General features: G+C 42.9%; 1 protein-coding gene across 3 annotated transcripts in view; it reads left to right on the forward strand.

Moving 5' to 3' along the window:
- Nucleotides 1–20,196, forward strand: part of CCDC9 (coiled-coil domain containing 9) — a 453,629-nt gene that overhangs the window by 10,357 nt on the left and 423,076 nt on the right. For all 3 annotated transcript variants that reach the window (XM_053721824.1, XM_053721823.1, XM_053721825.1), the window contains exon 3: nucleotides 7,397–7,501. In XM_053721824.1, the coding sequence (XP_053577799.1) occupies nucleotides 7,397–7,501 (105 nt within the window). The remainder of the gene's footprint in view (nucleotides 1–7,396; nucleotides 7,502–20,196) is intronic.

The following is a 20,196-nucleotide window of genomic DNA, read 5'->3' on the forward strand; positions in this document are numbered from 1 at the left end:
TCGTTTTCGTTCCTTTCGTCAGAATAAGGAGCAGAAGCCTGACCCTTCCCCTAAAGGAACGGTTTCCAATTGGAAGCCTTTTCCAGTCTGGAATAAATCCAAGCCTTTTAGAAAATCAAAACCAGCCCCCAAGTCCACATGAAGGTGCGGCCCTCATTCCAGCACAGCTGGTAGGGGCAGACTACGATTTTTCAAAGATGTTTGGATCAATTCAATCCAAAATCATTGGATTCAGAACATTGTTTCTCAAGGGTACAGAATAGGTTTCAAAGTAAGACCGCCTGTGAGAAGATTCTTTCTCTCACGCATTCCAGTGAACCCAGTAAAGGCTCAGGCTTTCCTGAAGTGTGTTTCAGACCTGGAGTCATCTGGGGTAATTGTGCCAGTTCCATATCTGGAATGGGGTCTGGGGTTTTATTAAAATCTGTTCATTGTTCCAAAGAAAGAGAATTCTTTCAGACCAGTTCTGGATCTAAAAATTTTGAATCGTTATGTAAGAATACCAACATTCAAAATGGTGACTATAAGGACTATTCTGCCTTTTGTTCAGCAAGGGCATTATATGTCCACAATAGACTTAAAGGATGCTTATCTTCATATTCCGATTCATCCAGATCACTATCAGTTCCTGAGATTCTCTTTTCTAGACAAGCATTACCAATTTGTTGCTCTTCCTTTTGGCCTAGCAACAGCTCCAAGGATCTTTTCAAAGGTTCTCGGTGCCCTACTCTCTCTGTAATCAGAGAGCGCGGGGTATTGCGGTGTTTCCTTATTTGGATGATATATTGGTACTTGCTCAGTCTTTACATTCTGCAGAATCTCACACAAATCAACTAGTCTTATTTCTTCAAAAACATGGTTGGTGGATCAATTTACCAAAGAGTTCCTTGATTCCTCAGACAAGGGTAACCTTTTTAGGATTCCAAATAGATTCAGTATCCATGACTTTGTCTCTATTGACAAAAGACGTCTGAAATTGATTTCAGCTTGTCGGAACCTTCAGTCTCAGTCATTCCCTTCAGTAGCTATGTGCATGGAGGTTTTAGGTCTCATGACTGCAGCATCGGACGCGATCCCCTTTGCTCGTTTTCATATGAGACCTCTTCAGCTTTGTATGCTGAAACAATGGTGCAGGGATTATACAAAGATATCACAATTAATATCCTTAAATCCCAATACTCGACTATCTCTGACTTGGTGGTTAGGTTACCAAACTTTGATTCAGGGGGCTTCTTTTCTTCGTCCAACCTGGACTGTGATTTCAACAGATGCGAGTCTTTCAGGTTGGGGAGCTGTCTGGGGATCTCTGACGGCGCAGGGGGTTTGGAAATCTCAAGAGGCGAGATTACCAATCAATATTTTGGAACTCTGTGCGATTCTCAGAGCTCTTTAGTTCTGGCCTCTTCTGAAGAGAGAACCGTTTATTTGTTTTCAGACAGACAATGTCACAACCGTGGCGTATGTCAATCATCAAGGTGGGACTCGCAGTCCTCACGCTATGAAAGAAGTATCTCGGATACTTAAACACATAAACACTTTTCCTTTGCTTCGTGTACAGCCTGTTAACGGACATAGACAACAAACAGAAAGTTCATCTTAGATAGATATCAGCAGGTGTAGCAGTTTTTTAGCCCGGCAATAAAAGCCTAATTCAAAGTGTCAGTGTCGTGTTTTAAGATAACAGCCCTATTTACAGGGCACTCCACACGGGATGCCTCAGTTCAATCGCCAGCAGGCGTGAGGTCTTACCATAACCGATGGGTGAGAATTTTGCATCTCCACAATACGCGGACGCTGCTTCTCAGGGCAATGCCGGTTCCAATGCGTTACGCCGTTGCACTGTTACGTCTTTCACAGGTATGCTTTCCCAGGCTGTCACTCAAGGGAACCTTGGAGGTCCGGATAGCGAGCTCCTCCTCGCTCGCAAGAAGATAATAGTAAAAGGAAAGAGTCTCTGGACCATCAGGTAAAAGCAGTTGTTAGCTTTATTTTCCAATAATAGATAAAACATAGGAGAAACACACAATCCAAGGGTGTATGCTGGTTCGGTCTTACGCGTTTCGGCGAGAGCTTACTCCTTAATCATAGACCATACCTGAACCTCATACACCTGGAGCTTATAACGGCATGCTTGTGCCCTCCCTCTTACTTAGCATTTACTCAATACGATCATGTTACAGCATATTCTTAAGGGGATAGTGTCACCTTCGATAAGTAAACATTTAATACATACTAAATATATTAAGCCTTTACATAGACTTCAAGGCAAAAAACAGTATATATATATTCCATAATTTAAAATACTATAGAAGAAGTGTTTACACTTAAGTCAAATAATGCAACCTAGGTTTCAACTTTTTTGCTTAAGATATTTACTTTGTAGCTTAAAAGGTTTTACTAATTAACCTATTAATATTACACACATTTAGTGGGTCAATGAAATCTTGCAACCATTTGTTTTGAATCTTGATAGCCATTTGAAAGATACCAAACACGTCCTACAGTTATTTGAACATTTTAAATGGGAAAAAACATATAGCTGGCTATCTGTGGACGTGGTATCTTTATATTCTATGATCCCTCATTCTTTGGGTCTAAGAGCAGTTGAGTATTTTCTTAATCTGGAGACTACTTTAGATCCATATTTTCAAAATTATATCCTGGAGGTAATAAAATTCCTCCTTGAACATAATTATTTTATGTTCAGGGGGGAGTTTTTCCTGCAGAAAAAGGGTACCGCAATGGGGGCGCAGTTTGCGCCCTCATATGCGAATCTCTTTATGGGCTGGCTAGAAAGGACAATTATCACTAATGATAACAACCCATACAGACCACACATTCGCCTATATAAGAGATTTATAGACTACTTGTTGTTTGTCTGGGATGGGGACGAAAAAGAGAGAGATCTATTTCTATCATATTTAAACATTAATGATCTACATATGAGTTTTACCACAGAATGGAATAAGGAGAAGATTAGCTATTTGGATTTGATCTTAATAGCTGATGAAAACTATAAAGTAGAGACTGATCTATACAGAAAGCCTATTGCAGGAAATGCATTGCTACATTCAAAGAATAATCATCCCAAGCATGTAACAAAGGGGATTATAAAGGGCCAGTTAATTCGGGCTAAAAGAAACTGCTCTAGAACTGATAGTTATGAGAGAATTAACTGAGAGAATGAAAAATCGAGGTTATAATGTTAACCAAATTAAAAGTGTGAGCAAGGAGGTAGATAAACTAGAGAGAGCTAGTCTCCTCCTCGATAAGCCCAAAGATTTATGTAAAGATGACAGACCCATGTTTATAACCCAATATTCAAACCAGTATAACAAAATCTGTGATATGGTTAAAAAATATCTGCCTTTTATATATGGAGATGAGAAATTAAAATCTATAGTAGAAAAAGGTTGCAAATTCGTATATAGAAAAGGCAGATCACTAGCCAATATGTATCCCCTAGCGAACTAAAAACAAATAAACAGAAAGAAAACAATGAAAGAAGTAGTTGGTTGCAGACCAATGGCACATATAAATGTGGAATAAAGAGATGTAGAGCTTGTGGATATATTAAAACTACTCAAAAATGTAGATCCTATGTAACAGGCTCTGAATATAACATCAAGGGATGTATTAAGTGTTCAACAGATCATGTGATATATCTTATTGAGTGTAGAGAACACAGAAAACAGTACATTGGAATGACCACTAGGGACGTAAGAACCCGAATACGTGAGCACATATACAATATTGAAAAGAACATTGCATGCTCAGCCCTTGCCACCCACTTTATTGAAGAACACAATCAAGAACTAAACTGTTTTAGTTGGTCTGCCATTGAACATATACCCAAATCCCACAGAGGGGGTGATCGTTTAAATACCCTAAAAAAACAAGAAGCCTATTGGATTTTTTTGTTTAAGACTTTGGTACCACTTGGATTTAATTCCGAACATGATATCATTAACTGTTGGTTTTGATATATGTCTATGCAAAATAAAGCTAACAACTGCTTTTACCTGATGGTCCAGAGACTCTTTCCTTTTACTATTATCTCGGATACTTGCATGGGCGGAATCCAGCTCTTGTCTAATCTCTGCGGTCCATATCCCATGTATAGACAATTGGGAAGCGGATTATCTCAACCGCCAGACTTTACATCCGGGAGAATGGTCTCTTCACCCAGATGTGTTTCTTCAGATTGTTTAGATGAGAAGCCATCAGATCTATTTCTGGAAGCCCCCACATCTGAACAGGAAACTTCCCAGGTACCTGTCCATGTCCAGGGATCCTCAGGTGAAAGCAGTGGATGCGTTTTCACTTCCTTGGAATTATCAACCTGCTTATATCTTTCCGCCTCTAGTTCTTCTTGCAAGAGTGATTTCAAAAATCATAATGGAGCGTTCATTTGTACTGCTGGTGGCTCCAGCATGGCCACACAGATTTTGTTATGCGGATCTTGTTCGGATGTCCAGTTGCCAACCTTGGCCACTTCCGTTAAGGCTAGACCTTCTATCTCAAGGTCCGTTTTCCCATCAGGATCACAAATCATTAAATTTGAAGGTATGGAGATTGAACGCTTAGTCATAGAGGTTTCTCTGACTCAGTGATTAATACTATGTTGCAGGCTCGCAAATCTGTGTCTAGAAAGATTTACTACTACTGAGTTTGGAAGACTTACATTTCATGGTGTTCTTTGCATAAATTCTCTTGGCATTCTTTTAGAATTCCTAGAATTTTACAGTTTCTTCAGGATGGTTTGGATAAGGGTTTGTCTGCAAGTTCCTTGAAAGGACAAATCTCTGCTCTTTCTGTTCTGTTTCACAGAAAAATTGCTAATCTTCCTGACATTCATTGTTTTGTACAGGTTTTGGTTCGTATCAAGCCTGTTATTAAGTCAATTTCTCCTCCTTGGAGTCTTAATTTGGTTCTGAGGGCTTTACAGGCTCCTCCGTCTGAGCCTATGCATTCTCTGGACATTAAATTACTTTCTTGGAAAGTTCTGTTCCTTTTGGCCATCTCTTCTGCTAGAAGAGTTTCTGAATTATCTGCTCTTTCTTGTGAATCTCCTTTTCTGATTTTTCATTAGGATAAGGCAGTTTTGCAGACTTCTTTTAAATTTTTACCTAAAGTTGTGAATTCCAACAACATTAGTAGAGAAATTGTTGTCCCTTCGTTGTGTCCTAATCCTAAGAATTCTTTGGAAAGATCTTTACATTCTTTGGACGTGGTAAGAGCTTTGAAATATTATGTTGAAGCTACTAAAGGTTTCAGAAAGACTTCTAGTCTATTTGTTATCTTTTCTGGTTCTAGGAAAGGTCAGAAGGCTTCTGCCATTTCTTTGGCTTCTTGGTTAAAGCTTTTGATTCATCATGCTTATTTGGAGTTGGGTAAATCCCTGCCTCAGAGGATTACGGCTCATTCTACTAGGTCAGTTTCTACTTCCTGGGCTTTTAAGAATGAAGCTTCTGTTGATCAGATTTGCAAAGCAGTAACTTGGTCTTCTTTTGCATACTTTTTCTAAATTCTACTATTTTGATATTTTCTCTTCTTCAGAAGCAGTTTTTGGTAGAAAAGTTCTTCAGGCAGCTGTTTCAGTTTGATTCTTCTGCTTATAACTTCATTTTTTTTAATTATAAAGTTTAAAACTTTTTGATTTGGGTTGTGGTTTCTTTTTTCAGCGGAATTGGCTGTCTTTATTTTTATCCCTCCCTCTCTAGTAACTCTTGCGTGGAGTGCCACATCTTGGGTATTTGCTATCCCATACGTCACTAGCTCATGGACTCTTGCTAATTACATGAAAGAAAACATAATTTATGTAAGAACTTACCTGATAAATTCATTTCTTTCATATTAGCAAGAGTCCATGAGGCCCACCCTTTTTGTGGTGGTTATGATTTTTTTTGTATAAAGCACAATTATTCTAATTCCTTGTTGATGCTTTCGCTCCTTTCTTATCACCCCACTTCTTGGCTATTCGTTAAACTGAATTGTGGGTGTGGTGAGGGGTGTATTTATAGGCATTTTGAGGTTTGGGAAACTTTGCCCCTCCTGGTAGGAATGTATATCCCATACGTCACTAGCTCATGGACTCTTGCCAATATGAAAGAAATGAATTTATCAGGTAAGTTCTTACATAAATTATGTTATCCCTTTAAATAATTTCCCATAGTGTAAAGATGTGCAAAATCTTAATCTTAACGCTGCAATCTAGTGAGTAATCATTGTTGCTATGTTACATTATAAGTAAAGAACACAGGTGTGTAGTTCCCGTTGTCATAACTAAATGGGAATGTAACTATTTTAAAGTAAGTGACATTCTCATGGGATTAGCCCCTATTAGGATCAATGTAAAATAATGACAGTAGCATATTTATTGTCAATTACATTATACGTAACATAAAAACGCCAATTGTCGTGACTGCATCGGAATGTAACTATTTTAAAGGGACAGTGACATACTTATAGGCTCAATGTAAATGACTGATAGTAGCATATTTATTGGGTCAGTCCCTGCTAGGACCAATGTGTACTAATGACAGTGACAGGTTTATGTGCTCAGTCCCTGCTAGGACTAAAGTGTACTAATGACAGTGACAGGTTTATGCGCTCAGTCCCTGCTAGGACTAAAGTGTACTAATGACAATGACATGTTTATGTGCTCAGTCCCTGCTAGGACTAAAGTGTACTAATGACAGTGACATGTTTATGTGCTCACTCCCTGCTAGGACTAAAGTGTACTAATGACAGTGACATGTTTATAGGCTCAGTCACTGCTAGGACTAAAGTGTACTAATGACAGTGACATGTTTATGTGCTCAGTCCCTGCTAGGGCTAAAGTGTACTAATGACAGTGACATGTTTATGTGCTCAGTACCTGCTAGGACTAAAGTGTACTAATGACAGTGACATGTTTATGTGCTCAGTACCTGCTAGGACTAAAGTGTACTAATGACAGTGACATGTTTATGTGCTCACTCCCTGCTAGGGCTAAAGTGTACTAATGACAGTGACATGTTTATGTGCTCAGTACCTGCTAGGGCTAAAGTGTACTAATGACAGTGACATGTTTATGTGCTCAGTACCTGCTAGGGCTAAAGTGTACTAATGACAGTGACATGTTTATGTGCTCAGTACCTGCTAGGGCTAAAGTGTACTAATGACAGTGACATGTTTATGTGCTCAGTACCTGCTAGGACTAAAGTGTACTAATGACAGTGACATGTTTATGTGCTCAGTACCTGCTAGGGCTAAAGTGTACTAATGACAGTGACATGTTTATAGGCTCAGTCCCTGCTAGGACTAAAGCGCATTAATGACAGTGATATGTTTATGTGCTCAGTACTAATGACAGTGACATTGTAACACTGAGAATTTCATGTGCCATTTTTAGGCGTCTGTTGTTGACCTGAAATCAAAGGAGGAAAAAGATGCAGAACTGGACCGTAAGATTGAAGCTTTGAGGAAGAAGAATGAGGCTCTTATCAAGAGGCACAAGGTACTGGTGGGCAGTCTACTTTCCGCTAGGCATGTGCAAAATATCGTAATGCTAAATGTAATGGTGAATATGGCCACAGGCAGTGACATTCAGCTATTTTTGGCACTGAGATATCCGTGTGAATGCACAACACACAAAGATCTGGTTTTGCACAAATAAATGCAGAATTCGGATATTTCTCGCATGTCTACTCTCTGCTGCTTTTTTCCCCACCCATTTATAGCGGCCGGACCTGTTTCACAAAGCTGAACTACATCACCCATTACTGAGGAATACACCCTAAGACTAAACAACATTATGTTAATATGGTTATAAATAGCAATATAATTCTAAATTGTTTACGTATAATTAAAGGAATATTAAAGTAATTGTTATTAAAGGGATATGAAACCCAAAATTTATTTCATGATTTAAAAAGAGCATGCGGTTTTAAACAACTTTCTAATTTATTTCTATTATCTAATTTGCTTCATTCTCTTGATATTCTTAGCTGAAAAGCATATCTAGATGGGCTCAGTAGCTGCTGATTGGTTGCTGCACATAGATGCCGCGTGTGATTGGCTCTCCCATGTGCATTGCTCTTTCTTCAACAAACGATATCTAAAAAATGAAGCAAATTAGATAATAGAAGTAAATTGGAAAGTTGTTTAAAATTGAATTCTCTATCTGAATCATGAAAGAAAAAAATTGGGTTTAGTGTCCCTTTAAAAACGTCAGGCTGTATCTGTGCAATAAATAAGAGACCTTAATTTGTGATGTTTAAAGTCATGTATGATAAAATGTACCTTCATTTTATTGCTCGTTATACTTAAATAACCTCCTTCCGGTTGGCCACGGCAAAACAATTTTTTTATTCTTTTCATGAGGTGATTCCACCTTTTATCCAATAGCCGTGCTAGCCATAACACTTCCACAGTGTCACTTAGAGGGGCAGTAAAGTCCTAATAAGACATTCAGGATTTAGACAGAGCATACAATTTATAAACCACTTTCCAATTTACTTCTATTTAATTTGCTTCCTTCTCTTGTTATCCTTTGCTGAAAGGTTTATCTAGGTAAGCTCAGGAGCAGCAAAGAACCTAGGTTCTAGCTGCTGATTGGTGGCTGCATATGTATACCGATTGTCATTGGCTCACCCATGTGTTCAGTTAGAGACAAGTAGTGCATTGCTGCTCCTTCAACAAATGATACCAAATGAATGAAACAAATTTGGTAATAGAAGTAAACTTTAAATGTGTTTAAAATTGTATGTTCTACCTAAATCATTGTGTGTGTGTTTTCATGTCCCTTTAAGGATAGGCTGCTAAGAAATTCAGCTGTCACTCGGCGTTCACCACCACTCCCAGTCTAGCATGCGAAACAAATTATGTGACGGACTCTGGATACCCCGACTGGGTGTCTCCGCCAAACAATCCTTCTACCCTGGAACCTGTAGCTGTATATCAGGAAAGTGATTATAGCAAGTAGCCCACCCCAGTAACCAGACATAGGGCCATAGGAGTATAGAGATACCTACAATAGCTAGGACGCAGTTTTGGGGTGATCCTCAGGGAGCAGCGGCTATTCCAGGATACCTTTGAAGAAACCCGGGTCCCCAGATGTAGTGGCAGAGGGTACTCGGGACCAGCATGAGGTGGGGAAGTGTCAAAACCCCCAGGTTCCTGAGTGAGCTTCCTCTTAGTAATCACCCCAACCCATGCCCATCAAAGGTATGACAAGTCCCCAATAGAGCGAAGAGCCCCTGGGCAAAGGGATTCGGGAGTGATCTTGGTTAATGTCCAGCAGGAATCTGTAGTGATTCCAGCCGGCGAATAGTTCCATAAGATTCCAGCTGGGACTCGGCAAGGCAGGAAGGGGTCAGGCGGGGTAGCGATCAGCTCTTTCAGGGCAAAGTTCAATCAGTTTAACAAACATAAGGGGAACTGAAGGGAAACACAATAATCCAAATAGGAGAGAGGGTGGCCTTAGCAATCTAGTATCTGTGACAGTGTTCCCCCCTTCATAGTCCGGCAGACCTGGCTAGATCCTGATGAGTCAGCTTTGGGCTGTCCGGTGATGCTATTCCAATTCAGTTCGCTGGGAGAGGCCATCTGCATTGTTGTTACTCTTTCCTGGCCGATATTGAATGGTGAATGTAAAATGGCTGCAAGGCTAAGCTCCATCGCAACAGGCGTCCATTGTCCCCGGAAACCCTATTAATCCATACCAGAGGGTTGTGGTCCATGAGCATTGTAAACAATCTCCCGTACACGTATGGTTGCAATTTCTTGAGAGCCCACACCAGTGCCAATCACTCCTTCTCCACTGCTGTGTAACCCACTTCCCTAGGCAGTAGTTTTTCGGCTAAAGTAGGCTAAGGGTGCTCATGGCCCTCATCCACCTGGCTCAGCACTGCTCCCAACCTTGCACTCGGGGGACCACAAGACTTGTCAGGGTTAGTGTTTTCTGGTCAGGGTTTTGGCCAGGGTGCTATAGTTGGGCACAAACTTGTGGTAGTACCCCGCAGTGCTAAGAAAAGCTAGGTCTTGGTTTTGGGGGTTGACCAGTTAGCGACTGCCTCAATCTTGGCCAGCTTCGGCCTCTGCTTCCTGCATCCCACTCGGTGACCTCCCTACTTTGCACTTGTCTGGCTTCAGAGTCAGACCAGCAGCCCTAATGTGGTCCAAGACGGTACCAAGGTGAACCAAGTGTTCCTCCCCAGGTATCACTGTAGATTGCAATGCCATCCAGGTATGCACAGTCATAATCCTAGAGGCCATCGAGGAGGTGATCTATCATCCTCTGAAACGTCGCCGGAGCATTCTTTATCCCAAACGGCATGACCTTAAACTGGTACAGGCCGAATTAGGTGATGAATGCCGGCTTCAGAATAGATTCTGGGTCCAGAGGAATCTGCCAGTAACCCTTGCAGAGATCTAACGTTGTCAGAAAGTTATCCCGGGTGATGCGGTCTAATAGCTCATCCACCTGGTGCGGGCATAGTGTAGGTTGTCGGTCATGGTCCAGTCATTAAGCCTACGGTAGTCTACACAGAAGCGGGTTGTGTCATTCCACTTCAGCACAAGCACTATCAGGGATGCCCAGGGACTGTTGGATGGCTCTATAACTCCCATATCAAGCATCTCCCTAATCTCACTATGCATGTTATCCCTAACTGACTTGGGGACCTGGTACGCCGGCTGCCATAAGGGTGCCTGTCCCGGGGTCTCCACCCAGTGCACCGCTACAGTGGTGTATCCAGGGTCCGTGGAGAACATGGCCTGTCTGCTCTCTCTAGTAACTGTCTGACTTGCTCCCTCTGCACAGTCCCTATCTGCTCATCTACTCTTATGTCCCCAGCTCTGGCATGGGGAGACTCTCGGGAGTCCTCCGTGGCCGGAGCACATATGGTGGCTACCTCCTCTGGCCTCTCCTGGTACATTTTCAGCATGTTCAGATGAAAGGTTCGGCAAACTCGTTCATCTGAACATCGTGCTACCAAATAGGTACTATAACAAAGCTGTTCTTCTACTCGATAAGGTACCTGCAAAGCGGCCTGCAGCTTATCTTTCTTGGTGGGTTTTAGGGAAAGAAACTTCTGCCTACCCTGGGCGATCTGAAGACTTTCCGGCACCATGGTGGCAAGGTCCTTTTAGTCGGTTCCTGAACTCTAGGATATATCCTACAATGGAGGGTTCCTCCTCCCTAACCGACCCTTCCCAGTGGGCTCTAAGCAGGTCTAGGGGCCCCCTCACCCTCCGGCCATATACTAGTTAAAAGGAGAAAATCCGGTAGATTCCTGTGGCACCTCCTGGTAAGCAAGCAGGAGGTGCGGCAGGTATCTCTCCCAGTCCTTGTGAGAGACAGAGAACATCTGAATCAGCTGCTTCAGTGTCCCATTGAACCTCTTGCATAACCGGTTAGCCTGGGGGTGGTATTGAGAGCTAGGCAGGAGTTTTATCCCGCAAAACCTCCATAGCTGCTGGGTGAGCTCAGAAGTAAACTGAGTCCCTTGACCCGAGATAATGGGGGGAAACCCACTCTGGCAAAGATCCGGAGCAGGGCATCGGCTACTGTCTCTACCTGGATGTTGGCCATGGGGATTGCGTAGTCTACTACCGTCAGCTTATATATCTTTCCTGAGGGGCTGGGAAGGGGCAATGGTCTGACAATGTCAACAGCTGTCCTGCTGAACGGTTCATCAATGATAGGGGGAAGATACAGGGAAGCTTTGGAGTGGTCACCTGTCTTCCCTACCCTTTAACAGATGTCACAGGTACGGCAGTACTGTCCAACGTCCCCTGTAACCCCGGGCCAGGAAAAGGTCTGGGTAAGTCGGTGGCGGGTCCTAATAACCCCTAGATGTCCTGCCAGGGGAATGTCGTGCCCTAAGCATAGTAGGTTGTACCGATACTTTTCCGGTACCGCCAACTGTCGCTTGGGCATTTGACTGCTCCAGTCACCCTCTGTATTGCGGTACAGGAGTCCTCTGTCCCACTCAAAGTGGTCCCCTCTTAACCCACCGGGATCTTTCCCAGCCCGATAGGAGACTAACGTCTGGGCAAAGTCGTAGGGGGAAGGCCAGGAGATGGGGGTAATCTGTCGGGGTAGTAGTCGTTGGGGATGGCTTACCTGGGTCCCCTTCTCGAGTGCTTCAGCATGGTGCCTGACTTGTTGGCGAGTGGTAACTGGGCAAGGATCCGTAGGGCCATATATAAGAAAGGAGGCGGCGAGGTGTCCCAAGCTATTCCCTTGCAGAACTTCTGCCGGCAAGGGATCCATGACACCCATTTTTACAGCACAGGAACCGGCATCCCAATCCAAGTGGACCCGTGTTGTGGGGATTCGCAGCACCTTACCCCCAGCCACACAAACTGTAAATGATTTCCTGCTCTGGTCCGAACTTGTGACCAGGTGTGGCTGGACAAGAGTAATGGCGGATCCGCTATCCTGTAACCCTTGGGTCTGCCCGCCGTTAATCCACACTGGCTGGTGATGATACAAATGATTGTCACCAGCTGCCGCTTGTACCGGGTCTACCTTATGCAAGACCCCAAATTCCTCTTTGGACCAAGCGACAGGGGTGAGCGGGTCTCCCTGACTCCATGCAGTGGGCTGCTGCTCTGGAAATCTCAGCAGCTGTTCTGGTCCAGTTGGTAGGGGGCGGATTCCTTGGGCAATTGGACCGTACATGGCTCATCTGAATACAACTGTAGCACCGGATTCCCGTCTTTCGGGGTGGACTGGGGCCAGAAGAGCGGGGTTGAGCCGGTGAAGCAGAAGGGTACCGGTGGGTCACTGGAGGACGAGGTAGTGCAGTAGTAGAGCAGACAATTGGACGGGGTTCGGGTCGAACAGTGCGACGGGCATCTAAGAACTGGTCCGCCAGAACTGCTTTTTGATCTACCGTGACAGGTTTCCAATCCCGGACCCATTCTCATAGCTCCGGCGGGGAGTGGTCATAAAAGTGCTTCAGCAGGATGAGCTGGTAGACTTGGGCCATGGTGGTCACTTGGCAACCCGAGAACCAATAGTCCAGAGAGCGGGTGAATTGGTGGTTCCACTCAGTAAATGGTTGCCCCTCTCTCCTTCTCAGACTCCAGAACTTGAGACGATGCACCTCTGGAGTTATGGCATACCGGGCCAGGATGCGCTTTTTCACCCGGTCATAGCTCCACTTATCTTCCGGGGAGATGACCTCAAAAGCGTCCAAAGCCCTTCCTGACAGCTTTCCTACCAGGAGGGTACCCCAGTCTGTCTCGTCAATGCCCTTCAGCTCACACTGGGTCTCAAATACCTGGAGGTTCTGGTCAATTTCTTCCTCTCAGTCTTTAAAGGCACGGAATGCCTCATGGGGTAACTTCTTTTGGTGCAAAGCAGGCCTCTGATTGCACGGTGCGGCTTCCCCCAGAGCCTTCTGGACCTCCAGCATCTTGAGACGAGTCGTGTCCGCAATCTCCTTTTCATCCCCTCCTGTTGTGGGGTAGTCCCATAAAGTGCCAGCCGTTATTGGATCTACTGCTTGACTTCAGACATATCAGTCCCACCTGTTGAGAGCTTGCTGGCCCGGCTGCTGCCTGGTTCACTTACCTTATCGCTGGCTCACTCGCTCTCCATCAGCTCTGCAATGATGGATGCTTTTGGCTTATTGCTGGCCACTTGTCCACAAGCTTCCAACAAGTCTTTCAGGGTACTCCTCTTAAGCCCGGAGTAGCACTGCTCCATCCGAAGGGTTCCTGTTGTTTGAATGTTCCTGGTGAAAGGAAACATCTCATCGCTGCCAAACAGATGTGATGGACTCTGGATACCCCGACTGGGTATCTCCGCCAAATGATCCTTCTTTACCTTGGAACCTGTAGCTGTATAGCGGGAAAGTGATTATGGCAAGTAGCCCACCCTAATAACCAGACAAGACCAATATTAAGGTGAAACATGAACATACTTTATTGGGACAAACACACAGCTTATATACACAATTGCCATCTGATAAGAGCCTTATCTTATCAAGAGATCACCACCCCTCCACACAGGCTAGTGCCGCCATAGGGCCATAGGAGTATAGAGATCCCTACAATCGCTAGGTCACAGTTTCAGGGTGATCCCGAGGGAGTGGCGTCTATTCCAGTACCATCCATGATGTTCTAACAGCACTGGGGATTAATGATGTTAGAATGGTATTGAATGTCTTTGACACAATCAAGAATCGGACTGGGGGGTGTTTCTAGCAGTGTCCCATGATCCGATCCCGGCCTTGAAATCACTTGATCTTATCAACGATCATGTGATTTCATTTTTACAGTAAGCGTTTACTTTAATTCCGGCACAATGGGGTTAATGTGCAGAACGGCTCTCACAAAAGAGACCAAAGGGATACCAATGGAAATGTAGAAAAATTCCTTTATTTTCATTGCGTTTCTTAGCCCTATATTCACTGCTGTTTCACTAGGCATAACAGGAAACCACAGCAAGCTCTTTGTAATAGTAAACAATGACATATGTTCATAGATCCAATACGTGATTCTCACAGATCAAACAAGAACCAATAGCAACTTTAAGAAAACCATAGTTGCAGCTGTAATACTTCATTTACACATTTGAAGTGTGTTTCCTATGTAAATATTTGTAAGTAAAATATTTGCATGTCCGGTTTGTTATTGTCAAGTAATCTCACTGGCTAGAACAATAGGTGTTTTGTTGATCTCGCAGATGCGAAAGGGGTTCTGATCGTGGCCTTTTTGGGGAGTACTCGGGAGACATGATCAGGTTTTTATGTCCAACAAAGTAAGGTCATAAAAAGATAAACTCTAGGGGGCGCACAACCACCTTAGAAAGTCTTTATGAAATATATACAACAAATACTTGTCTGAATGGATTATCCCAAAGTTCATCAAACATTTTATCATAAATACATATTTCAATGAACTAAAAAAATACAAGTAATCACCTATACAGTGTAATATCGGAAATAAAAAAATACAACTAAATAAAATACAGTGTGAATATAGCTATGTGTAAAAAATAAATAAATATATAGTTTAATCCGTTTAAATTGTCTCTTTTGATAATTGTTATCCACAAAATACGTTGACCTCAAAGGAAGAGAAATTAACCAAATAGGGAAGTTATGTTAATGAATCAGGCTACTAATGGACCATACTCACATGAAAGAGCTGTAATGTAGCTCTCAGCTAAAGCACTTTTATATTTCGCTCACATGGTAAAAACATTGTGCAGCGAACAGCTACATTTTACAAGATATATTAGAGAGTTAAAAATAAGCACAAGAGCGCATGAGATTATGAGACTTGTTTACAGTACCGCTTCAGGATATGCGGCTAAGTGCTGCTGCTCCCAGTCCAGTGTTTAAGCGATACAAGTAAGTCCCACCCTCTTATGACATAATTGTCCGTAACTCCTAAAGGAAATATCCGACGTACGTTTCATTAGTCATTTTAGGCTTTTTCAAGGATCAATAAACGCCTATACATGGTACTGGTTCAAATGATCCTTGAAGTTCAACCAAAAATAAATGAGTGACACTTGAGTAATTGTCTATTGAGAGTGAAATGCGTAATAAATGGGTAAACTCACAATGTTGTCGGCGCTAATTAATTTTAGCAGACAGACTCTGTTCCTTTGTTCCCGGATGATGAGTGCACACCAAAGGTATACCAGTGAAAATGTAAAAAAAAAAAGTCTTTATTTGCAACACGTTTCTCAGCCCTATATACACACACGTCTGTTTCAATCAGGCATTACAGGAAATCACGACAAGTGCTTATTTAACCCTTAACGGCCACAGACGGATCCTGTATGTCCGTGGTCATTAAACAAACCTTATCAGGCTTGGTTATAGCGTGGGCAGTGAGTCACCGCTTCCAACAAAGCTGCAGTAGGAAACCCCCTTAAAGACCATGTAATATACAGAGTACGTAAGTCGTTAAGGGGTTAAAGAACAAAAAAAGCCCATATTTAAATAATCCCAGATGTGTTACCATAGTAACCCTACCCTACTAAACAAACTTAATATACGGCTAGATTACGAGTTTTGCGTTATTAGTAAAAACGCAGCGTTAAGGCTCATAACGCTGCTTTTTTACTACCGCTACTATTACGAGTCTTGTAGGTACAGCTGTCCCGCACACTTTTTTTGGCCGTACCGCAAAGTAACTTACGCAATTTTCGTAAAGTCTTTTTTCAATGGGACTTCCATTGCGCCGGTATTACAAGCTTTTTTTTTTTTAGGCCAAAAAGTGAGCGGTACAGCCTATCCCACAAGATTCGTAACGCATTCTAAAGTCAGTAGTTATGAGTTTTACACTACAAAGCTGTAGCATAAAACTCATAACTAAAGTGCTAAAAAGTACACTAACGTCCATAAACTACCTATTAACCCCTAAACCGAGGCCCTCCCACATTGCAAACACTAAAATAAAATTATTAACCCCTAATCTGCCGCTCCGGACATCGCCACCACTAGAATAAACATATTAACCCCTAAACCGCTGCACTCCCACATCACAAACACTAGTTAAATATTATTAACCCCTAATCTGCCGCCCCTAACATCGCCGCCACCTATCTACATTTATTAACCCCTAAAAGTCTAACCCTAACACCCCCTAACTTAAATATAATTAAAAAAAAATCTAAAGAAAACCTATTATTAATAACTAAATAATTCCTATTTAAAGGGACAGTCAACACTTACTTTAACATGTTTTTATATTGAAAATAACAAAACGGAGGTCCGCCTACACTATACCCCTCCTGCCTTGCTTCTGTCCTAATCAGCGGCGCTAACTACTCTAATACCCGGTAAATATGGATGCCGGACTCCCCCCACCATTACGTAGCTGCCTTCTTCTTCAACTGATAAGCAAATCAGAATCCAGTCCTCGGACTGAAATTGCACGCGCTTGCAATTTCTGTCCGATGCCTGGATTCTGATTTGCTTATCAGTTGAAGAAGAAGGCAGCTACGTAATGGTGGGGGGAGTCCGGCATCCATATTTACTGGGTATTAGAGTAGTTAGCGCCGCTGATTAGGACAGAAGCAAGGCAGGAGGGGTATAATGTAGGCGGACCTCCGTTTTGTTATTTTCAATATAAAAACATGTTAAAGTAAGTGTTGACTGTCCCTTTAAAACTAAATACTTACCTGTAAAATAAACCCTAAGCTAGCTACAATATAACTAATAGTTACATTGTATCTAGCTTAGGGTTTATTTCTCTTGTAAGGTGTATCCAGTCCACGGATCATCCATTACTTGTGCGATATTCTCCTTCCCAACAGGAAGCTGCAAGAGGATCACCTGGCTGGCTAGATTTTGCCTAGGGTTAGTTATGTTAGGCCCTCTCACTGTGAATACAGGGTGGGAGGGGCCTATTTTCGCGCCTAAATGCGCATCAGATTTTGCAGCTTGAGACATCCAGTTTCCCTGAAGGAGTCTCCTGAACACTTGGGACCTCTCTGAGGGGTTTTTGTGCCTTTCAAAATCATTATATGGGCAGGTAGGGCCACAGCAGAGCTGTGGCAGTTTGTTGTGACTGTTGAAAAACGTTTATATTGTTTTTTTCATCCGGTTTTGAAACTAAGGGGTTAATCATCCATTTGCAAGTGGGTGCAATGCTCTGTTAGTCTATTATACACACTGTAAAAATTTCGTAAGATTTACTGCTTTTTATCACTGTTTTTCAATTTCTGACAAAAAATTTGTTTCTCTTAAAGGCACAGTACCGTTTTTATTTTTTGCTTGTTTACATTTATCAAAGTGTTTTCCAAGCTTGCTGGTCTCATTGCTAGTCTGTTTAAACATGTCTGACATAGAGGAAACTCCTTGTTCATTATGTTTAGAAGCCATTGTGGAACCCCCTCTTAGAATGTGTACCAAATGTACTGATTTTACTTTAAGTTATAAAGATCATATTCTGTCTTTAAAAGATTTATCACCAGAGGAAATTGACAAGGGGGAAGTTATGCCGATTAACTGGCCCCACGTGTCAGAACCTTTGACTCCCGCTCAAGAGGCGCCAAGTACATCTAGCGCGCCCATGGCGTTTACTTTACAAGACATCGCGGCAGTTATGGATCATACCCTTACAGCGGTATTGTCCAAACTACCAGGGTTACAAGGAAAGCGAGACAGCTCTGGGACTAGAAAAAATACAGAGCTCTCTGACGCTTTAGTAGCTATGTCTGATATCCCCTCACAAGACAAGCAGAAGCTGAGGCAGGAGAGCTTCTTTCTGTGGGTGATTTTTCTGACTCAGGGAAGATGCTTCAACCTGATTCTGATATGTCTACATTTAAATTTAAGCTTGAACACCTCCGCGTGTTGCTCAGGGAGGTTTTAGCTACTCTGGATGACTGTGACACCATTATAGTGCCAGAGATATTGTATAGATTAGATAAATACTATGCAGTGCCTGTTTACACTGATGTTTTTCCAATACCTAAAAGGTTTTCAGAAATTACTAAGGAATGGGATAGACCAGGTGTACCGTTCTCTCCCCCTCCTATTTTTAAGAAAATATTTCCAATAGATGCCGCTACACGGGACTTATGGCAAACGGTCCCTAAGGTGGAGGGAGCAGTTTCTACCCTAGCTAAGCGTACAACTATTCCCGTCGAGGACAGTTGTGCTTTCCTAGATCCAATGGATAAAAAGTTAGAGGGTTACCTTAAGAAAATGTTTATTCAACAAGGTTTTATTCTCCAGCCTCTTGCAATCATTGCCCCGGTCACTGCTGCTGCGGCCTTCTGTTTTGAGTCTCTGGAAGAGGCCTTACAGGTAGAAACCCCATTGGATGATATACTTGACAAGCTTAAAGTGCTTAAGCTAGCCAATTCATTTGTTTCTGACGCCGTTGTTCATTTAACCAAACTAACGGCTAAGAACTCAGGTTTTGCTATTCAGGCGCGTAGGGCGCTATGGCTTAAATCCTGGTCAGCTGACGTTACTTCAACGTCTAAGCTTCTCAACATTCCCTTCAAGGGGCAGACCCTATTCGGGCCTGGACTGAAGGAGATCATTTCTGATATTACTGGAGGAAAAGGTCATGCCCTTCCTCAGGATAGGTCTAATAAATTAAGGACTAAACAAACTAATTTTCGTGCCTTTCGAAACTTTAAGATGAACGCGGCATCAACTTCCTCTAATACAAAACAAGAGGGAAATTTTGCCCAGTCCAAGCCGGTCTGGAGACCTAACCAGGCCTGGAACAAAGGTAAGCAGGCCAAGAAGCCTGCTGCTGCCTCTAAGACAGCATGAAAGATCAGCCCCCGATCCGGTAACGGATCTAGTAGGGGGCAGACTTTCTCTCTTCGCCCAGGCTTGGGCAAGAGATGTCCAGGATCCCTGGGCGTTGGAAATTGTGTCCCAGGGATATCTTCTGGACTTCAAAGCTTCTTCCCCAAAAGGAAGATTTCACCTCTCACAATTATCTGCAGTCCAGATAAAGAGAGAGGCATTCTTACATTGTGTTCAAGACCTCCTAGTTATGGGAGTGACCAACCCAGTTCCAAAGGAGGAACAAGGGCAAGGCTTCTATTCAAATCTCTTTGTGGTTCCCAAGAAAGAGGGAACCTTCAGACCAATCTTAGATCTCAAGATCCTAAACAAATTTCTCAGGGTCCCATCTTTCAAGATGGAGACTATTCGAACCATCCTACCTATGATCCAGGAGGGTCAATACATGACTACCGTGGACTTAAAGGATGCTTATCTTCACATTCCGATACACAAAGATCATCATCGGTTTCTCAGGTTCGCCTTCCTAGACAGGCATTACCAGTTTGTGGCTAGAATCTTTACGAAGGTTCTGGGGTCACTTCTGGCGGTCCTAAGGCCGCGGGGCATAGCAGTAGCCCCTTACTTAGACGACATTCTGATACAGGCGTCGAATTTCCAAATTGCCAAGTCCCATACAGACATTGTTCTGGCATTCCTGAGGTCTGATGGATGGAAAGTGAACGAAAAAAAAGAGTTCTCTATCCCCTCTCACAAGAGTTTCCTTCCTGGGAACTCTGATAGATTCTGTAGAAATGAGGATTTACCTGACAGAGGCCAGGTTGTCAAAACTTCTAAATTCCTGCCGTGTTCTTTATTATACTTCTCGCCCTTCGGTGGCTCAGTGTATGGAAGTAATCGGCTTAATGGTAGCGGCAATGGACATAGTTCCGTTTGCCCGCCTACATCTCGGACCGCTGCATCT

This window comes from Bombina bombina, chromosome 7, assembly GCF_027579735.1.
Source record: "Bombina bombina isolate aBomBom1 chromosome 7, aBomBom1.pri, whole genome shotgun sequence".
Classification (NCBI taxonomy): domain Eukaryota; kingdom Metazoa; phylum Chordata; class Amphibia; order Anura; family Bombinatoridae; genus Bombina; species Bombina bombina.